We start from the raw sequence: 21531 nt of genomic DNA, 5'->3' as shown, positions 1-21531 counted from the left end.
GAGAGAGAGAGAGAGAGAGAGAGAGAGCTGAAGGAGAGGCTGCTGCTCAAGTTGCCTTGACTGCACTGTCACAAGTTCCGACAACAGCAGGGGAGTAGAAATTTGGATCTGAAACTGAAACCAATTCCAGCATGTTCAACATTGTTACGTGTGGATGCTACACAAAATGTTGTTTTTGAAAGATGCAGGACATTTTTATTTTTTTTATTTTAGAGTTAGCTTTACTTCTTGCATCACTTTTCTCTCTCTGACATAATTCACCTCCTCCTTGTAAAAAGCAAACCAACCAATTTGAGCCCAGATCAGATAGTTTCTCTACTTATAAGAAGCTGTGGCCCAACTCCATACTACATATTAATACAGTATGTACTTTATTCCAATCTTTATACTTCAAACTGTTTTGCACTAAGTATACAAGAAATTCAGATACTTTTCAGTTGCATACCAACAGGAAATGTGCTATGATATCACTTTGGAGTATGACGTATAATGTTCTTAACAAAGAGAAAGCAACACAGATTGAATACATTCATTTTAGCTTTCTGTAATATCTGTATCTGGAGCTGTCTCAAAACAGGAATCAATTAGATTTAACGGTTTCCAGCTGGAAGGAGCTCCTTCTTTTGGAACATTGTTGTCAATTAACACCACCGTCAAAAATCAAGCAAATTTAAAATCTGTATTGACGTCTTTGATGCTTTATTCTGAAATGTAATCGGTCAGTCAAATCAAACCCTGTTTAAAATAAATATGGAGGAAGGAACTGGGACACATCTTTACATCTTCAGAGTCAAACACAGATCTGATCCTCTCTCCTTTAAACAATCCCACACGCAAACAGCCTGGCTCATCTCAAGACCATAAACCCACATTCTCCTCAAGTCTTCATTTAAAAACATCCTTTACTATGATCATGTTTTTTGTTTTGTGTGTATGGGTTTAGGAAAACCCTAAATTACATTGCCAACAATTACCTCTCTATCTCACACATCAGTCACACTGAAATAAAGAGGATTCACCACATAAACCAAATGAAAAGAATAACTCTGATTTCTGTATTAAACTGCAGTAATTCATCAGAGTCTTTTCTATCCATTCTGATGCCATGTTAAGGTACTGCTACTTTCCAAGAAAGGTACAAATAAATAAAAGTGCTACACTGCCCTTTAGGCACGGAGTTTTAAAGGCTTGAAGGGTATTTAAGGGGAGAAGATTTATTTACTTTGAGTAAAAAAAACAAAAAAAACATAATTGTTCTTAGCGCCATATGAATGTCCTTTGCTAGTTCTGTCCATTTAGCATGATGTATTTGTTTTATACATCACTTTCTACTACCACCATTAATTAAAAGGAAAAGCTAAGGATGGAAATATTAAAGGTTAATTTCTTTTTTATGGATGTTTTCTCTGCTGTATTAAAAAAAACACTCACTAAGTGATGTGATGGAGTTTCTTGGCAAGGCAACAGAGAAAAATAACACCTGTGAATGCAATGTGTTTCAACTAAGCAAGGATATATGTTATGGTATCTGTTGTATAAATGAACAAAATTTACATGAAAGATATGATCTGTAGGGTTAAAAGCTATACAGTTCAATCTGTGATTGATAAAAACTTCTGACCCAAAATCATCAGTGTCTATATCATCTCAAATAAAACACTTCTTAGTTACCACATAGTGAATACCAACAATGTCAGTGCCTTTGAAAGCACCAGCCGCCGCCGCCTCCTGAACCAATCAGTGATACACGCACAGAGAGGGTCAAAGAATGAGAGAAGATATAGCAATGTGTGCCTAATATAATGTAAATGAATGTGTGTGTGTAAATGATAGCCATTGATTCACACTGACTGTCAATGGACAGAACAGACATTAGAGAAAAGAGGGAGATGAAGAAAGTGTGTGAAAAGAGGTGGAGAAAAGAGCAGAGAGGAGGATCCAGCCTCCTTTTTGCCTCTTGTTCTGTCATCCCCTTCTTACCTCCTCTTCTTTCATCTCTCCTTTAAACTGTATTTACAATGCCCTTTCAGTATAAGATGAAGATAAAAACGTCTACTACATATCAGACATTGTATTCCAATCAGTTGAGTTAGTTTATATGAAATACTGTGTATAACATTCCTATGACAACAGTAATGTACTGTACTAATACACATTGAATACGTAGGATGATAAGGACTATATATGGCAAGGGAAGGACTGGTTGGGGGTGGGGGTTCTCTGTCCAAATCATGACTCGTTTGGCAAGTTTTATGATTATTCACCCTCATCAAGCTTACTTTTTATAGAGCCCCGACACTTAAACTATTGTAAAAAGATATTAGATAAGTCAAAAACATAAAGAAATTAATTCTACTCTCATTTACTATTTATCTTTCACTTGCTCATTTTATTTTTCAACTCATTTATTTTTATATTTTTTGGTCTTGGCACACATTTAGTGTACAAACTTTTTTTTAAAAAGCTGAAGCATTTTAGCCAGCAAGCTACTTGCGACGCTACTTGGACGAGACATTATCTTCCACTTCATCTTGCATTTCTCTGGTCTTTATCGAGGACCAGAGTAGAAAATGTCTTGGACTTTATTTTGTCATCCTCAACATTTTGTAAATGGGTGATTTAACATCTAATTTTTCAAAATGTGAAATAAACTAAATTTAAAAGTCCCAAGCTCTTGCTGGATATCTTTGTGTTAGTTTGCTGATTAAAATGCTGTAGCTACTTATAATTTGCAGTGACGCTGCAGCAGTATGGAGCACGGTATATGGATAATTAACATAACATGCATTGGTGTGGTTTTATGAAGACAGTTAGCTTCAGCTAAGTAGCTAGCTTAAAGGCTGCTGGAGTATTTAGCTACCAGTGTGTGTCAGATGAGCAAGCTAGCCACACAGTCCTCTCCATTGCTTAAAATATTAAAAAAGTGTAATACTGTACATTTCCTTTTACAATCCTTTTTTTACGTTATATTTTTGACTTGTCCTATGACTCTTTAATTACTACAACTACAACTTGTCAGTTCCAGGGCTCCATAAGTGTTCACATTTTATTATTATTTGTTAGCAAGTGAGTGAAGAAAAGAGTTTTTTCTCAGCAGAATGATCTTCATGTACAGAGATAAACTGCTTTACAATATCTTGAAGTAAGTGTATTAAATTAATTAATTGTATCAAAATTAACTTTCCCTATCACACCCCATGTCTAAACATTCTTCCTCCTCTTCAGTGTGCTCTGGTTTGCTGCCCGATGAGGTAACGTTTTAAGGCAAGAATGGAAGGACGGGGGAGAGTGGAGGGATGTAGGGGAGGCTACTGCTGCACTTCATTAGGAAGCTAATATGGAAATTATTCAACTGGATACTCTGTCATGACCCCCCCTCTTTGCTCTCCTCCTCAACTTGAGGTAGAGAGAAGATGTGGAGAGACATCGGACGTGGTACAGTTCAGTTTACTTCACATCACTTTGTTTAAGCTGACTTCAGTTCAGAGCAGTTCAGTTCCCCAGCCTGTAGGATGTGTCTGTCATCTGTATTTTTATTTTTTCTGTCTCTATAACCACATGGCAGCTTGTCTGTATGTCACACCAGTGTGATCTCCACCTCCTCTGTCTTGTCGCTCTTCTCCTGCGGTCGGCGGGGGTGCTGTTTGGGTGGAGGAGGAGCAGCTCGCACCTGCAGCGGTGAAAGAAAACATAATACATGTAAGTTTAAGAAAAAAGGCAAAGTGAGGAGAGATGGCCTACTTTTCTTAACTTGACAAACAGCTTTATGTTAACTGCCTGCTGTGGAACACAAATTGTTTATCTCCAAAAAAATAAAGAATATTTATTCTCTACCTTTAAATAAAATAAACAGTAGTCTGAATAGAAATCATAATTGGAATTCAACACTTTGTGTTGTATAGGGCTGCAACTAACAGTGACTTCCATTCGATCTTATCGATTATTCTGTTTGGCCAAATATCAATTACAACTTCCTAAAGCCCATGGTTTGACCATCAGTCCAGGACCCAAAGATATTTACTTTACTATCACATAAGACAAAGAACAATATTTAAACACAAAACACACTTCTTGAATAATTTGTGTACTAACCGGTCGTAGTTTGCCTGGGCCTCCTTCAGGGGTGAATCGCAGTGGCTGAGGAAATCCTGGAGATACAGGACTCTTGCCAGAGCTCTGATCTACAGAAAGAGAGAAAGAAAGAGAGAGAGAGAGAGGGAGATTTGTACGACAGAAAAATTCACAGTAAAAAGCCACATTGACTTCTTCTGAATAAATTCAACTACACACAAACTTTTTCTGTGTGTGTGTGTGTGTGTCTTACTGTGGGTGGGAAGCGGTCCCTTGTGTGACGAGGCGGGTGGTAGAGGCTTGTGCTCCCCGTTGAGTGCAGTAGAGGGTGAGCGTGGGAGAGGAGGCGGGGTGGAAGTCTCTGGGCTGGTGAAAGTGCTAATAGGAGGTTGTTCATACAGGGGGAGAGGTGGCAGAGAACACGGCAACTTTAGAGATGGAGAAATCTAGGAAAAAAGGGACAGGAATAGAGAAATACATCACTGGAAAATTGCTGCTCACCTCTGATCCTACAAATAAGTCCAACGCTCTGTATCACAGCACAAATGATATGAAACCGTCACTTAACTGACGGCAACTCCGTTAAATTACCGTGCAACAGTTTGGAATATACCAATACACATACCAATATACCAATATATCCAAAACAAGAGCTTCTTTTACAGAGAGTAAAGACCAGATCACCATTGTATGTAAAGTGTTTTTGAAAAAAATGTAATGATAAATGAATTGACTGAGTTAGAGGCCAACATTTCAGTTGAGCCTTGGCCAAATAGTGGAGCTATAAACAAAACATGGTCATTAAATCATCTAATTACGTTAATATGGCTAATGTGTGTCCAGTATTTGGAGTTGTGTTTGTGTCCGCCTGATGAATGTAAATCCAATATTCACTCTTTTTTGCTCTGATTTTGGTCTCCACCAACTCCTCAAGGAATTATCTGGCTCACTCTCTAACACTATGAGAGTGAACTAAAACAATTAGGGAAGGGAACTGCAGAGTTGGGTGATGATTCTTTGGGGATTTGTATGTTTGTATTTGTATGTCTGTTAATGCCAAAATATTGGTTAGAGCAGCTTTGGTGGAGCACTAAGAATACTGTAACAAATACCTTACATAAATATTGCTGGTTTATTAGTTTGAAGTGTGACCTGCCACTACATACAACTTGACTGTGTCCATGGCAGCAACCAGGAAGATTCAGATTTTTTACCAATCTTTCACACATATGACTTAAAAGACGCTAAGAGTTGTTGTGGTGTGTGTTATGTCTACACGCTTTTAGGAAGGGAGAGGCTGTATCCTTCCTGTTGCTGAACCTTTAATAGGGCAGCACTCTGTGCTACAGATAAGACCTCTTTCTGTGATTGCAGTGCAGGGTTTTTATCAGCGCGCTGCAGGAAAATCAGTGCAAATCCACTGTTTGTGAACTCTGCCCTACTGATAGATCTACTGGACAAAAGCCAGAGCGAGAGGGAGGAAAGTGGCCCACTAGGCGACGGTATATACTTGGTATTTCTGCACTGAGCAAAGACTGATGAGACCAAATTTCCAGCTCCCCAAGAGTGAAGCGCTGTATATCTGTGTGTTACTTAAGTGGAAGTAACACACAGGGAGTCTCGGTCTGCATGCATCATCATACCTGTATGTCACCCAGCCCTCCTCCACTGGTCTCCCCATTCTCAGTGAGATCTTCAACCAGCACAGAGGGGAAGACGCCCACCCGTCCATTGAGCTCCCCCTCCCAGAAGCCATCATCCGTCTGTGTGTCGCGGCTCAACAGGCGGATTACCGCTCCCTCAGAAAAGGATAGTTCCTCGTCCGCCTGGCCGTCATAATCATAAAGTGCACGGACATACATCACTGTGGAGATAAAAGAGGACAAAGAGAGAGAAAGCAATAAAATACACAGAAGGAATAATTATACTTGGGGAAATGTAGTTCCTTGTCTGCATGGCCGTCATACAGGGAAACGTAAACACCGCTGGAGAGAGGGAGATTCAGAGAAGACAGAAATTCAGAATAATCAGGTGGAGTTTTCCCATGTGCCTGGTCCAGGTATTCAGGTAGAGCAGACACAGTAGAAAGAGTGTATAAAATGTGTAAAAAAAAAAATGTGTCAATTTCACTTTTGTAAGTGAGGAACTGATTATCTGTATGCTGGCTGCATGTAAACCATCAACACCCATAGTGTCAAGAATCAAGAGAGAGAGGGCACAAATAGAGTTCATGTTTGTGATAAAACTCAGCTCTCGCCCATTTTATTAAACTGGTCTGCAATTTCAACCACTGGTGTTCTCTTTATAACCAATACACTACAACTGCCTCACTCTAGTTCATTTTTCAGTAAGTCGTAGGCATGGCAGCAACCAAGAAATCTCATTTGATGGTCTATGTGAAAAAACAATGGCCAAAATATAAATGAATGAAAAGAAAATCCAGAGGGACGAAGCTTGTGGAACCTGACCTAGAACTGTATTTAGTGAAAAGTGGCTCATATAGCCTTTGTGTTTTGACTTAACACTTCTGTATATTACTGCAGCCACACAAATACTTTTAACTTGTTTTATACAGAAAGGTAGACACAGCTTTGCAAAATGAGTGTTGTTTAAAGTCAAGTGGAGCAGTAAAGGGAAAAATGCCTTAATCAGTGGCGCATAATACCCTCATTAAGGGAAGAAAACAATTCATTTACACTGGCACAACTGGAACTAGCTTGTTCACTGAAACTCCTGGCATGCAGTTTAAGAATAATTTACTATCATTAGGTTTACAGTGTACTTACTGTTAGTATCTCCATTGATGCAGCCGGAGTGAAACTCTGGCTCAGTGGAATTGGACGAGGTGTGTGAACGAGCATCGAGTGTAGCCAGGGACTGGAGCATGCTCAACAGACTGTTGGAGGTCGGAAACTGCAGGTATTTCTCTGGGACATAGCCCACGTGACCTGTCTTATTACGAGCCTGGAAAACATACATACACAAACTATGAAACAAGGTACAACAGTAGCATAGAAACATGCATGGCAGGAGAAAATTGAGCACCAACAAACACCATACAAGGCTGTGAAACCAAACCAAGCCAACGCACAGGATGCAACACACAGAGCTTATGAGATAATGCTTCTGTTGTTGTAACTGTAACCATAAAGCACATCTGTGTCACCGCAACATGTGTATATTTGTGCACCTTGACCCAGTCCTCCATGTCTCCATCCTCAATGACCTCCAACATCTCCTGCTCATCAATAGTTAACTCATCCGGCTGAGAGGCCTGCGGAAGAGGCATACCAACAGAGTTCAAGACAGAGAAAGTCAAGACATCATTAATAATTCATTTAAAAATGCTTAAAAAGGTAATTGTTATTTATGAAAGATTCATCAGCATTTCACACTTCCTATTTATGCAACACTGACATTCAACTCTGCTTTGTCATACGATTCACCTGACTGTGTGTAAAACAGTGTTGTGGTGAGCAGGTAGCTGCAGACTTTTGATAGCTTTACAGTAGGTGTGTGGCCATTTAACCGCTGAGGAACACTCTGTGTTGGTTTATACCTTGTATGAGTACAGGACTTTGCAGGTTAACGGGTAGTTTCGGAGGGTTCCCGAAGGACTGGAGCTGCTGTCGTCAAAAACCTCCATGTTTTCTTCACACTCTTCTCCCTCCTCACGCTCCAAATCCACTGTGCCCTTTAACACACAAAAAAAGCCAGATAAAATCAAAACCTCTGATAACTAAACAAACAGGTGAATGGTGACGAATAAAAAAGCAACATTCACCTTCAAATCTCCAGAAGGAAAAAAAAAGTATCTTGTACTCCAGATGAAATACGAGCACACCCTGTCTAAATACTTAAAATACCTCTGTAAATCTAAGTTTGGTTAGATAGATGCAGTTCAACGCATTAATAAAAAATCCCTTTTACACAACCTTCTGACTCTAACTTCTCTTGTCCCGATGTGACGCCCAGCTAAGTGACTTGTTATGGCAGTATCTCTGTGTTGGCTGGTATCTACAGCTCCACCACTACCCTTCACCGATTACAAGGTCTGTCCATTTACCAAAGGCTTTCACCTGTTAACTTCTCCCCTTCTTCTTGTGTGTTTGCACTCTCTCTGTGCTAGTGCCACAACTTAATCTATAGCAACGCTCACCTTTGCTTCCTGCCTGGGTTTCTCTGTCCTGCGCAGTGTGGGTGCTACAGCTTTTAGAGACAGGTGAGGAGGGACTAATGTTTCATATGATGCAGCCCCTCCCCCTTTTGTTCCATGAGAATTTCAGAGGCTTATATGAAGACCATGTGATCTAGCTGGTAGAAAGATCCATCTCACACAACAAGTTGACGTGGCCATAACAATAGTGTGTGTGTGTGTGTGTGTGTGTGTGTGTGTGTGTGTTTTGTGCGGGGTGTGCGTGTGCTATCCATTCCCAATCATTGTGTGTATTCATCAGATTTCTGTTGACACAGTAAACTCAACCGATACCCAGAACAAAACAGTTGCAGTGTGTTCTGTATATCTCCTGGACATAAAATCTATTCCTTTGGTAATAATGATCTACGTGTAGTCCTAAGGACTTTTTAGAATTTTAAGAGAGTGAGACAAACAATGAGAGGAAGAAAAGAAACTGATCAGATGTTTTCATTAGACAGCTTATCATTAGAGGTGGATTCTGATGCACCAATAGTAACACATTTTAATGGAGTATCCTGTCCAAATGAACAGCCTTTCTATGGGGAGCTGGGGTAGTGCTGCCAAGCTGTAGGCCACGTTGCCAAACAGACAGATCAGACAGAAAGGAATGAGAGAGAGAGGCTAATGGACAGGAAGAGGAGGCAAGAGGGGAAGAGTGAACATTAGAAACACACATGAGAGTATTGGAGGTGTGTGTGTGTGTGTGTGTGTGTGTGTGTGTGTGTGTGTGTGTGTGTGTGTGTGTGTGTGTGTGTGTGTGTGTGTGTGTTTGTGCGGGGGTGCGTGTGCTTATCCATTCCCAAGTCATTGTGTGTAGTCATCAGATTTCTGTTGACACAGTAAACTCTACACCGATACACAGAACAAAACAGTTGCAGTGTGTTCTGTATATCTCCTGGACATAAGAATCTATTCCTTTGGGTAATAATGATCTACAGGTGTAGTCCTAAGGAGTTTCCTTATAAAAATGAACACACTCTTATTAAAGCTCCTTAAATCATTTGTATCCACTTTACTGCATTGGTTTGAAAGTACACTGCTCAGTCTCAGTGGCAATTCCATTCAATCCCTAAAGAAAAAAATGCCTAGCATGTACAGTATGTCAGTAATAACCCCCCAAAAATATCATCATCATCAAAATACATCTCAGTGTGTGTACCTTCACAACTAAGATGCAGACCAATGAATGGACTATTTTATGATTCCTGGAGGTAATAACTGTGAAAGTGATATTGTAATGAAGGCAGTGGCGGCCTGAGGGACTTGAGGGTTCACAGCTTCTAGTATTTCATAGTCGTATTAATAAAGTTGAGTGGAATGGAGAAAGGGTCGAGGGAAGTGCCTGCTCCCTGATCTTATTGTTTTTCTTCGCTCTCCTTTGCAGATTATTATTCACAGTTCATCCATCCTTCCTTCTCTCTTGGACGTTAGGCCACTTTTTGACCTCTCCCAAATCATCAAACTGCCCTTAACACTCCCACCCACTGCTTTACTCTCCTTCTTTATCTCTCTCTCTCTCTCTCTCTTTTCATTTCCCTTGTTATTAAAGTCCCTCTTTCTTTGCCACGGTGAGTGTCTAAAGGCTCCAGTAAACTCCAAAAAAGGTTGTTGTGTGCTGGGTCTAATGCCTGAATACTCAATGTGCGTCCTGGCCTGTTCCTTTAATGACAACCATGTCAGCTGGAGCAATCTTCAGCAAGTCTAGCCTCCAAATGATTTATCTTATAAATAGGGCGAGGGAAAGGTGGCAACTTTTAAAAACAAGGACTCATAAATAAAATGCAAAAAAATCCACACATCGCTACATAACTTTATTTTCACAGTATAAACTATGCTCTTCTATGCTCTATGCTGTGTTTCACAATCCCTCGTCTCTCTCACCTCTGCATCCAATTTTACTTCAAAATTATCACTCTGACACTACTCCCTCCTCCCCCCTCCTCCTCATCACACCACTTCTTTTTTTCTAAGCTAACTTCCCCTCCTTCTTCTCTTCTCCTTCACTAATTGTCACTCCAACACTCCTTCTTTCACTGCATAACTCCTTCCATCATTCCTTTTATTCATTTATCTCTTCCTAGATTGCCCTCATTCCCCAGACTTTCTCTCACTTTCTCACTTCACCTTTCTGTCTTTCAGCTCTGGTGTTAGCTACAACCTGCAATATCATGTGAGCAGAATGTCAAGTGCTTTCAAGGCAGCAGACCGACTATGTTTAGTCTTGTTGACACACACACACACACTCACAGACGTCTCTGACACAAATTCCTGTGTGGGATTACACTCCTAGTCCGACGTACATACACTCTCCACCCTTCATAGTATACCCAGTGGAGGGACAGAAATAGCACACACAGATGCACAAACATAAATGCACAAAACTATCTACACACACACACACACGGAGGACACAGCATAAATGGCTGCATTATTTATTGTATATACAACAATTAAAAGCTACATTAAGTTGACTGGAAGTACTGGGACACCAGCCTGGTTCTGTCCAAAGGTAACCCAATCACCTCTACAGCTCACTCATGAAATAACATCTTATTGGTTAAATGCATACAACACATTAGTAAGCTTTAGAGGTGCTGGTAGATGATTTTATTTTTCCTTTGTACAGAGCTGTTTACCTCTGTTTCTAATTGTTGTGCTAAGCTAAGCAGCTCTCAGCATTAGCTAAATATTTAGTGTACAGATATGAGAGTGGTATCAATTTTCTCATTTAACTCTCATCAAGAAAGCAAGGAAATGTATTTCCCATAATTTAAAACTATTTGTTTGCAGTGGAATGCTGTATAAGGTAGGAGGTGGACTTCTTTCCCAAACTGCTGATTCCCTGAGTGTGTACACATGCTCATAATTCAATGAGGTGGTGAAAAAATGTCTTTTCGGGTTTCAGATCTGTATTCCGTCATGCCAGTAATGAAATTCAAAATGAAACGATGAAATCAAAACTGCCAGTTGTGTGGGGACTACTTCAGTATTGGAATGGAGAAGTGGGGCATTCTAAGAGGTTGTAACTGGCGTGACAGATGATTGGGCAGCAGGGCTGAGGTCATTTATATTGCAATTTACATCACTCAAGAAGTGATTTGTCAGGAGAACTATTCTAGTTGGGTGGTTTAATAAAGGTTGAAAAGCCTTTGCTTATGAGTGACATTAAATTACATTTTTTAAATCTGCTGAACAGAAAACAGCATTTTCTAGTACAAGAAGGAAAACAGTTAGGAAGGTAAATGAGAGAATGGTAGATATATGACTAACAGACATTGACACAATTCAGTGGTCTGGTGATATTCTTTTAAAATAGGTAAAAGAGGCACATGCATGCGACACAAATCAGCTACGAATTATGTTGTGTAGTAAAACGGTACTCTTCTACTTGTGATTTGTAGGTGTGAGATTTGCACTTTCCAGCCAAGTCGAAAACTGTTGCAACTGAGAATTGCTAATACAAATCATGAACGTGTACTGTATTTATTTACAGTATGTGTTAGCATACTGGTGGTTACATTTGGGTTTATGTTATGTAACAGTTCCATTGTTCATTAATTCCTCCAATGTTTTCAGATTTGATTAATATCCTTTCTGTTTTTGTGAAAACAGAACAAGTTTTCTGGCTTGGCAAGAAAACACCAACATACGAGGGGAGGTGTCTCACCGACAGTGAGGGATCGTGGGAAGTGTAGTTGGCCCAACGTTCATTCTCCAGCTCCTCCATCACCTACACCATGCACAAAGAGAGCAGGGGGATTTATACACATATTGCATGCACACATACACACACAACACACAACGCAGCACACAACGCAGCACACACACACACACACACACACACACACACACACACACACACACACACACACACACACACACACACACTGTATATGTAAAACCTACCTGGTTCATAGCGCTCTTCAGCCAGGTATCCACAGCAACCCCCACTTGCCGCAGAAGGTCCAATCGAGCCTCAGCTTTTAACTTTATTGTCTTTAGAGAGAGGTGTTAGGTGTGTTAGGAACATTAAATATATCACCAGCTTAAACAGCTTTACTTGCATTAGTCTTAAAAAACATCATGTCTGATTGGACTAATTATGGACACTGTGACACTAACTGTGAGCTCATGTCACTGAAGTTAGCCTGCTGAGTAATGTTATAATGACTAATAGGAATGATAGACACAGCTATGAAAATAAGCGGTCACACCCCCTGCTTTATATTCAGTCGATAGTAACAACCTCTTTCTGTTTTTAGCCATGATGCTGAAATAAAAATAATACAAGGCAATGACAATATAATGACCTATAAAGCAAACACCACTGTATACAGTTAGCACTGAGATGGGAGCCATTTTCCATAAATAATTGGTTGTTAATTCATGATCTCTAGTCTGTAGTCACGATACACCTCAATGCACATAGTATTATTTTTTTTTTAAAGATTTTAAATTGAACCTCGTAGCAATCAAATCTTAATTTTCCTTACAGCTGTATTACATCACATGCCACACAGTTCAGTGACAGAGTGAGTATGTGAACTGGATTTGCACTCCAATATGTGCCATGTAGTCTCATAAATGGCAAATCAGCAAAAATGTCTGTACATTCTTTTAATGAGCTGTGAACACTGGAAATGTGCTGTGTTATTTCCTAATGAGAGAATACGATCAGGCTATAACCACCAGTAGGAAACCCCTGAGATTTATATTGATTCTGCCTCGCCTCCTCTACTCTCTTTCATCTCTGTTCCTCTCCCTTTTTTACTGCTGTCTATCATGTTTTTTTTATCAATTTCCTCTCTCATTACCCACATCTTTTCCTTTCTCACGAGGCTGACAGAGCAGATTGATAGCTAATAGCTCCCCCCCACAGAGACATGCAGTCACAAACACACTATCAAGACAGACTTCCCGGCTTTGATCAATAAAGACCTGAGCCCCTTAAGTGCCTCCATTTTTTTCTTTCCATTAGCAGCGCCCAACAAATGCTAAAGGTTGCTGTTGGACCATAAACATTGCAGAGTTAAGAGGAGAAAAGTTAAAACAATGGCAAATACATGTTCAGCTATCTGTGCAGCAGTAGTTAAAGTCAAAAGAAAAAGATGTCAGTGGTGTGAGTACCGATCACTGGTGGATAGACTGTCCAACTTCAGACAGACAGACAGTCCGGCTGGACAGCTCAAATCAATAAAACAGACAGAAAGGTAGACAGAAAAATAGATGGAAAGATAGACAGGCAGAGGGCTACTGCAAGAGTAAAACTCAGCTGTGTGGTTATAACTAATATTAAGCTATTCTAAATCATGGACCACCTTTTTTATATTACTTTTTTTTTTTAAATGACTCACATGGAAGCAGACATAAAATATTAAGAATTCTGCAGAGCTCAACAGATGTCAGATGAACTTGAGAACAACATTAAGAAGCTACGTACTGAGGAAACTATTTGGTCTTGTGTTTCTACCAACATGATATGTGCACTGTGTTTTAATAATCAAAGATATGCTACACTTGAACACGCCCTTGTGATTGTGTCTATGCTCTAATTACCAAAGGTGTGCCTAGTATACGAGTAGATACTTCCAATCAATTTATCAATCCTTATTAGTTTTGTTTGCTTGTGCTGGAAAGCACAATCTTGTGTGTCTTAAGACAGTTTGAGAGCAGCTTTCAACAACTCATTAGTATGGAGACAGCCTCTTTCCTCAACTGCTCTCACTCTCCCATCCTTTAGGAACTCCTTAAAATGAAGAAAATAGCAGAGAAGAGGTAAATTATCATCTAATATCAATGGGGGAAATTTCAGATGGGACTTCTGCTTTACTTCAAAGTATAATATCTCTGCGTGATATCTGGGCGAAATATAGCAGTGCTTTGGCTGTGCTTCCACCCAATATAGTCCCAAGTCAATATCTGCCTAGGAAATTGTCTAGTCTTAACCTGCATTGCTATTTGTACTTGTTGTGAATATGAAGGCTGCAAGAAGTAATCAGGTTGTTGTGGATTTTTTGGCTCACTTTTACTCACAACATAGGATTCCATTCACTACAATAGGCTAACTAGAGGCGGTAAAATATCAAGGTGAAAAAGAATTGTAGGGCAAAATTATAAATAAAACTGTCTCTAAACATTGTATCTTTCTCCACTAGGTACAGATGCTTCAACAATATATTTTAATTCCCAAATTCACTGTAAATATGTATCAATACTTAATATAGGCCTTGCTTTATTTTATTGCTTATAAAGGACTGAAGAGCCCATTGCAACATGTTTGATGGGATGATGTTGACAAGATTTCATAAAAAAGGAAAGACTGAAGCAATTGTTATCCAGATAATGCTGTAATCAAACCTGTATAATGTCTTTTGTAACGCTTTCATTCCCTTTATATTTCTGTGATAAGAGCTCTGTGCTGAAGCCATTTGTACCAAATGATCTCATAAAATATTCATCACCTTACTCAAGGTAATGCTGGCCTGGAAAAGCAAAGAAAAGCAGACAGACAGTGTGAGAGAGAAAAAGAGAGAAAGAGAGAGAGGGTTGGGTGGAAAAATATAGTGTGGTCGCATGTTTGCACTTGATTATTATATTGTAGAAAGTGAGATCACATGCTACTGATGGTGTTGCTAACATATTATTGCAGTGTAAGGTCAACAAAATACCTGCCAAAAGGTAGTATATCAATCAATAAGAACAGTACTGTTACATACCAATAATGTGCAACACCAACTTAAGGGATAAAGAGAAAATATAGTGAAAAGGGATCGCATAGAGAGGTAACATTAGGAATTAAATGTTGTTGTTTTTTAAACCTGACAGCAGAGGGTGCCAGATATGTAAAGGCCTGATCAGAAAGCAGTATGGAGGCAAATAGGTAGCATTAGGGGAAAAATGAACAGTGTTGTGAAGTGTAGTAAGTGTTGAAATGGAAAAACAGAGATGAAAAGCCAAAAGAGTCTTTGGAGCAAGAACAGAAACAGAATAGAGTTGATAGGGATGACAGATGATGCAGTGACCTCATTCATACTGTGACAGGTTGAATCTGGGAAAATCAATACATAAATGATAGATATCTCTGCAAGTGTAAAGGCTGAGTGGTGTAGAAGGACAAGAGAGGGAGTGTGAAGACAAGATGAGAAAGAGAAGGAGGTAGAAGAGGAGGGAAAAGACAGAGGAGATGAAGAAAAAGCCAAAAGAACCATAAATCTAAGAAAAATGGGTTAGGGTTAGTTAGTCTCTCATAGGTCAGACCTCTAGATGTAATGATATCAGACATGTGTACTGAGATGATACAACTGTGTGAAAGTGTATTTAAATCTCTACAACTGAACAGATTGCAGCAAAACCAGGGGATTACTAGGTTTTGTGGATAGCAATGGTCGAATAACTTGAATGATTCCTGCGATGTGAAAGGTGTACTGATTGACCCCGGGCCATGTTTGTTGATGCTTATTGCACCCTGCTGCGTCAGCTGTTCAGATCGGCAGACTGAATGCTAACTGAAATTGTTTGAATTTAAAATATTTACCAAATAATTAGTCACTACATTAGTCACACAAATATGAGTCAGAAATTAATTTTATGTTCTTCTTGTTCTTAATTTTGAGACTAATGCTCCATTGATGTCACGGCAGAAAGTGAGTTGATATGCAACATTTACTACTTCTGCGTCAATCTGTACCACAAATTTTACAGCATGTTTTTAGAGAAAAACACACACTCCCCTTTATCCCCTTAACCTTACCATTCTCTGTTTATTGTGACCGGACACTCCACACTGACTACTCAAGTATATGACTAAAGTATATATATTCAAGTTTGTTTACGCAGGGTTTGTTGTAGAATGATCATCATCCATTCGTTCTCCATGAAGCACCCAGACAAAACCCATTAGAAAAAAGGGAAAAAATGCAAACTTAACACAGACAGGGTCCAGTTTAAATGCAGACACTGAGGCAACAGCGCAAAGGGAACATGTATCCTCTCTGTTCTTAATGTGATGACATACCTCAGCTTTGCGTATGTATTCTTTGGTGTCTTCTATCTTTAACTCCAGATCTAGTCTGCCCTGCTCTGTGGGGGGCAAGCCATGGTTCTCACACTCCTCCAGACGCTAAAAACCCCACACAGAAACACATAAGTTGAATAAAATAATGTGTGAATGTGTGTTAAACATATTTTTTTGTATTGTCTAAAATGGGTATATGAGATGAATGTGACCGTATGGCCATCTTACTCTCTTGTAATGGATGATATTCTTGTGTTCTCTGGCCACTCTGGTTGCCCATTTCCTGGCCTCCTTGTTCAGACTGTGCTCCTCTGTTGTCCCCGTCTCTGACTCCAGCTGACGGCTCTAATATAGACAAACACACAAACAAACGTACATACATACATACATACCAGACAGGCATGGGTAAACACACACATGTACCCAGCCCAATGCACACAAACACAAGCATGGCAGGGAAACACACACATACACAAGTACACACATAAGTATTGGTGGTAACAGCACAAGGTGTGTGATATGCAGAAGCTGTTAATTGAGCTAAAGAAAGTGTGAGAGAAAGATTTCCTTCTCACATAATTAATACAGCGTGTTGCAAAGCTCTATTGTCATCATATTGGAACAAAATTGCTGCTATTAAAACCACATGTGAAAGAGCATGAGTGTGTGATTGTGTGTTTTTGTGTGTGCTATCAAGTGAGAGAGCAGGAGGTGCACATCAACAAGCATTTCTAAAAATTTTTACAAATAAAAGCAGCTATGTGGGCCTTCCACATCAATTATTAAAATGTGTCAATTTTACTTCAGAAGTAGAGAAAAAAGAATAAAGTAATAATGTGTCCAAGTTCACAGTTTACACACCTAGTTATTAATCAATCACTTACTGTACCAACGACACAACTAGCATACATGTTATATTAAACATTATTCTTACTATGAGTAATGGGATCCTTTATGAATGCACTTTTTTCAAAAATTAGCAATTGTCACTTCCAACCAAAACAAACGGAGCCTCAGGATGTACATACAGTATATTCAGTGTCACTGATGTGTGCTCACAGACCTGAAAGGATGGGGTTAACACAATCTGATAATAAAAGTGTGTTAGCTACACTGCGGTACAGGATAATTTTAATTGCAAGTTTCCATGCACATCATATCTATTAATTATGTGCCCCTTTAGTAACAAAAAGGGCATAAATCTGGCTAAGTATAGGTGTGAAACGAAGAGTATTACATGGGAGATTTACAGCTTAATTACATTCAGGCAGGGGAGGGAGTTAAGGCAGGGAGGCAGAAAACTAGATTTGAACAGTGGCTATGAACTGACATACTGCAGAGAGAGCTAAGTAAATTGGGCCTTGATAGTTTATTAGTATAGTTTCAATAGAGTAAATAAGCATTTCTTTCAGGTAGCCTGCCAGCATTTTTGAACACTTTGAATGTTCTCCTTCCAATGTTACCTTTAAGTGATATTCTGTAATATTGTTTGTTTAGATTCCACATTCTGTATTTCAGCTTTGTAAAGCCCTTAAAAAAGTCTGGGAGCACCTTACAATGTTCTGCTGGTCAATTTGATATTATAGGGCATAAAGTGACACGGTGCAGTACATTACAAAATCATTTTTTATTACCATGATGTAGTGGGGACTTTAAACAAATAAGACATGTGATAATCAGATTGCATTCTAAATGTGTTGATGTGTCAATGTCAAATATGAATTTATCAAATGAAGGTCCCAATGACAAACAATTAGCAACTACTGAAAATTTGGTAAGAGGCAAATGATCTCTAGTCAGCCTGCCAGCTCAGGGAAATGTGACATCCAATGAACTTAAAATGGTGTGATCATACTGTACTTCAATAACAACCTCCACTGTCATAATAACAGTCATTTAGGGGATGGTATAGAACAACTGTGTAATTCTGAAACCACAGGGATGAAGGGGTGAGAATTAACTTTGTCAAAGTGTAGTTGTTTGTGTGACTGGGAAGTACTGTATATGCTGTTAGGAAAGATTAAAAGTCCAAACCCTGGGGCCTTGATGAGGGAAGACTCCCCTCACTCTAAAAACTAGTTGTAGGTCTTTACTATTGTGTAAGGCAAAAATGCCCCCAAAAAGCTCGAAACCCAATGATAGTTTGTCATTGTAAAAAGCTACTACTGTCTTTTCTAATGCATTATTAAACACGTTATAGGCACCCATTGTTGTCTTTTGCCACAACTTGCAGAGACATACTGCTGTCTTGACTAATATAATACATCACATTAAACAGCACTTGTATCCCACTTCAAGGCAGCAGTACTTTTATGACAGCTGTTGTCTCATTTGAGTTGATTTTTGTGTGGTGGTTTAGAAAGGGTAAGCTAACACAGAATCTAACAAAGAAAATATACACACACAAACAACAAAAAGAAAAAAGAAAACAAGTACAGAGATGGTAATTTTTCCTGAAATGACCATATTTTAGTTGAGTATAGTGATATTTCAGAAGATGATGCAACAGCAACACGGTTACGGTGTCTGATAAGTCATGTGCTGGGACTGCATTGCTCACCAACAGATGACAGTATCAAAGCATTGTAGTGCTGTGGAACTACTGGCATAACTGGCTCAAATTTGCACAGCAGGGGGGTAGAAAACTTCTCCGTCTATAGCAATGGCTCATTTTGGAACCAGATCACATGAAACCTTGGCTTTATAAGTTTCTCATACAAATTGTAAATTGGGGAAGACCAATTGGGGGGGGGGGGGGGGGGGGGGGGGGGGGGGGGGGGTTACTGTTAAGTTTAGTGTAAGTGTTAAGTGTATTATTTACATTGCATTATACATTTTTTTTAAATTTCTTTATATTTTTTGTGTGTAATTTTAACAAATTTTCCTTTTAATTTGTATGTTTTTAACACTTTGGTACAAACACATTTAACACATTTAATAATTTTTCATCATTCCTTGAGCACCAATACCTGTCTCTCTTTGATAAACATCAGTATGTTTTGTAAAAATGAATATGTGTTCACTTTTTTGTGTGATGTAGTTATATATGGCAGATTTAGCTGCTCTCAGTGCCCTCTTGGACGGAGTGTACTTTGAAGCCAAACTGGTGTGGTTTATTTTGAAGGATGAACTTGCATGTGTGCGCTGCCCTTATCTGCCTCTTCTGAGCAATGGTGCTGGTGTGTTTTATTGTGCTGAGTATTGTCATTTTTCCCGCCGTGCGTTACATAAAAATCAATGCGACACACCTCACAAAAAGCGTGGAGGTTGTCGATATGACTAGGTAAGATGGATGTAAATGTACACATCCTTCACCTGGCATTTTTATTGGCTCGCTTTTGGGTCTGAACTTTCCGCGAAGCTTGCACAGACATCAACTGCGCAACTGGGTTATAGGTTGCCAGGCTGAGGTGAAAAACGGGTTGAACATTGTGTTGTATGGATTGTGTGGATAGGATGTGTTTTATACTAGATCTGGCAACTGGTCAACATTAGACAATGGTCCGATTATTTATAAAGGAGTTTGGGCCATGCAAATTACGGGAGTTTCCTCCGGAGAAATAACAATGCGAGAGGTATCCAGGAGATAAGTCTAAAAAACAGGACAAACCTGGTAAAAATGGGAGTGTTGAGTGTGTTGATTCTGACTAGACAAGTTACTATGGCTACTATACACTACCTTCTGTTTAGGAAGAGGGATGGGCCCAAGCCGCTTGCCACAAAGGATAACATTGTAAAGGTTATTCTAGTTGACCTACTGTCTTCTGCAATCAATCAAGGTTAAGTTATGAAAGAAAGCACAGTACACCTTAGCATTTTATACTCAAGCAGTCTTGGGCATCTTTTGAGGGAAATGGTTATGTGCCTTGATAAGGGGCACAGGCCCCTTATCAAGTTAGATTATGCATAACCTAATTTTTCATCACTTTTCAACATTATATGTTATTTATTCATGTAAATTTGTTTTATTTACAATGTGTTTTGATATGTTTGATAAATGTACTAAATAAAAAGAAGTGTGCCTGTCCACATTAGTTAGAAAATTGCTTCCAGCAGTCATAGAGATTCATAAATTACCAGCATCACGCAAAATGTCAATCATTGGACCAGATTTTAGATTGGAACTGGATTATTATGTAAAAGATTTGCCAAGGCATTGTAAAGAATGTCTTGGCATTCAAGGCAATGTCACCAGGACAGATAGATACATAGATAGACATTGAGTAGGCAATCCATGTTTTGTGTCGTGAATGAAGATAGAGAATGCTAACAACAGTTACGACTACCTGTGCCAGGGTCATTCTCATGGCACTGACGGGCGACGGCTCAATGTCCACCAACTGCTGCACCGAGCTCAGAGTCTGGCACACACATATATACACGCACACACAGGCAAGCGTCCACGCATCCACACATCCAAGAGCAGCAGTGCAAGCACACATACAAACAAATACAGGAAGGGGTTAATGGAAAGAAGGTTAGGGGAAAATGTTGAACAGGATTAGGAAGACACAGGGAAGCAAAAGCACATTGTCATAGAGAGAAATGTTACCCGTTTAGGTAATGTAGGAAAAGATCAGAGAAGGAAAATTTGGCTGAACACAGTGAGAAAGAAAGTGGAAGAGGGAAAGAAGCTGAGAAACAAGAGAGCACAAAATGACTCTGACACAAGAGAAAAGGATAGCTATAGTGGAAATAGGACCAATGTCCACTGGGAGACATCTCTTTTTAAGCCAGCAATACTTAACAAGTACCCAGAGGGGTGAGACAGCATGATTCCCACTGCTGCATTTTGATCACACAGACTTGAGATCGATTTACAACTATAACTATATAAAAATGAAGATATGTGACTTATGTAAATCATGAAAAGAAGCTAGGACTATAAAGAAAATCTCCCAGTAGACACAAAACATTTGGCGTTAAAACGATTAATATTAGAACACCGAGTAGATTCATGCTTCTATCGAGCTGTCACCAGACACTAGTTAACTGGACAACTCCAACATGAACAGTTAAAATAAAGAAATCTCCAAAGGCTAGAAACAAAACTACCAAAGATCTCTCGAGAGAATAAGAACAATCAGAGCTTTGGCTCCCTCTAATTTCCAGCTCTCAGACCCAGTTGCATTAATGGGATTCTCTAAAATCATAAGAATAAAGGCACATGAATTCAACTGAGAGGATGATAACCATCTGTGTGTGTGTGTGTGTGTGTGTGTGTGTGTGTGTGTGTGTGTGTGTGTGT

The 21531-nt window shown here is 39.3% G+C and overlaps 1 protein-coding gene across 3 annotated transcripts in view; it reads right to left on the bottom strand.

Moving 5' to 3' along the window:
• Positions 1-597: 597 nt before the first annotated feature.
• fchsd2 (FCH and double SH3 domains 2) overlaps positions 598-21531 on the bottom strand; it is a 61707-nt gene continuing 40773 nt past the window's right edge. Inside the window, exons 11-22 of one of the 3 annotated variants that reach the window (XM_032511751.1) lie at positions 20570-20644; positions 16512-16628; positions 16284-16388; positions 12176-12265; positions 11937-11999; positions 7631-7765; positions 7262-7345; positions 6858-7035; positions 5715-5935; positions 4325-4517; positions 4093-4181; positions 598-3670 (exon numbers count right to left, since the gene is read on the bottom strand). In XM_032511751.1, coding sequence (XP_032367642.1) covers positions 3578-3670; positions 4093-4181; positions 4325-4517; positions 5715-5935; positions 6858-7035; positions 7262-7345; positions 7631-7765; positions 11937-11999; positions 12176-12265; positions 16284-16388; positions 16512-16628; positions 20570-20644 — 1443 coding nt within the window. In that variant the 3' untranslated portion in view covers positions 598-3577. The remainder of the gene's footprint in view (positions 3671-4092; positions 4182-4324; positions 4518-5714; positions 5936-6857; positions 7036-7261; positions 7346-7630; positions 7766-11936; positions 12000-12175; positions 12266-16283; positions 16389-16511; positions 16629-20569; positions 20645-21531) is intronic. The other 2 variants (XM_032511758.1, XM_032511763.1) reach the window with 2 other exon arrangements.

The sequence above is a fragment of the Etheostoma spectabile genome, chromosome 3 (assembly GCF_008692095.1).
Source record: "Etheostoma spectabile isolate EspeVRDwgs_2016 chromosome 3, UIUC_Espe_1.0, whole genome shotgun sequence".
Taxonomy (NCBI): Eukaryota; Metazoa; Chordata; class Actinopteri; order Perciformes; family Percidae; genus Etheostoma; species Etheostoma spectabile.
This window is presented reverse-complemented; position numbering and strand designations above follow the sequence as displayed.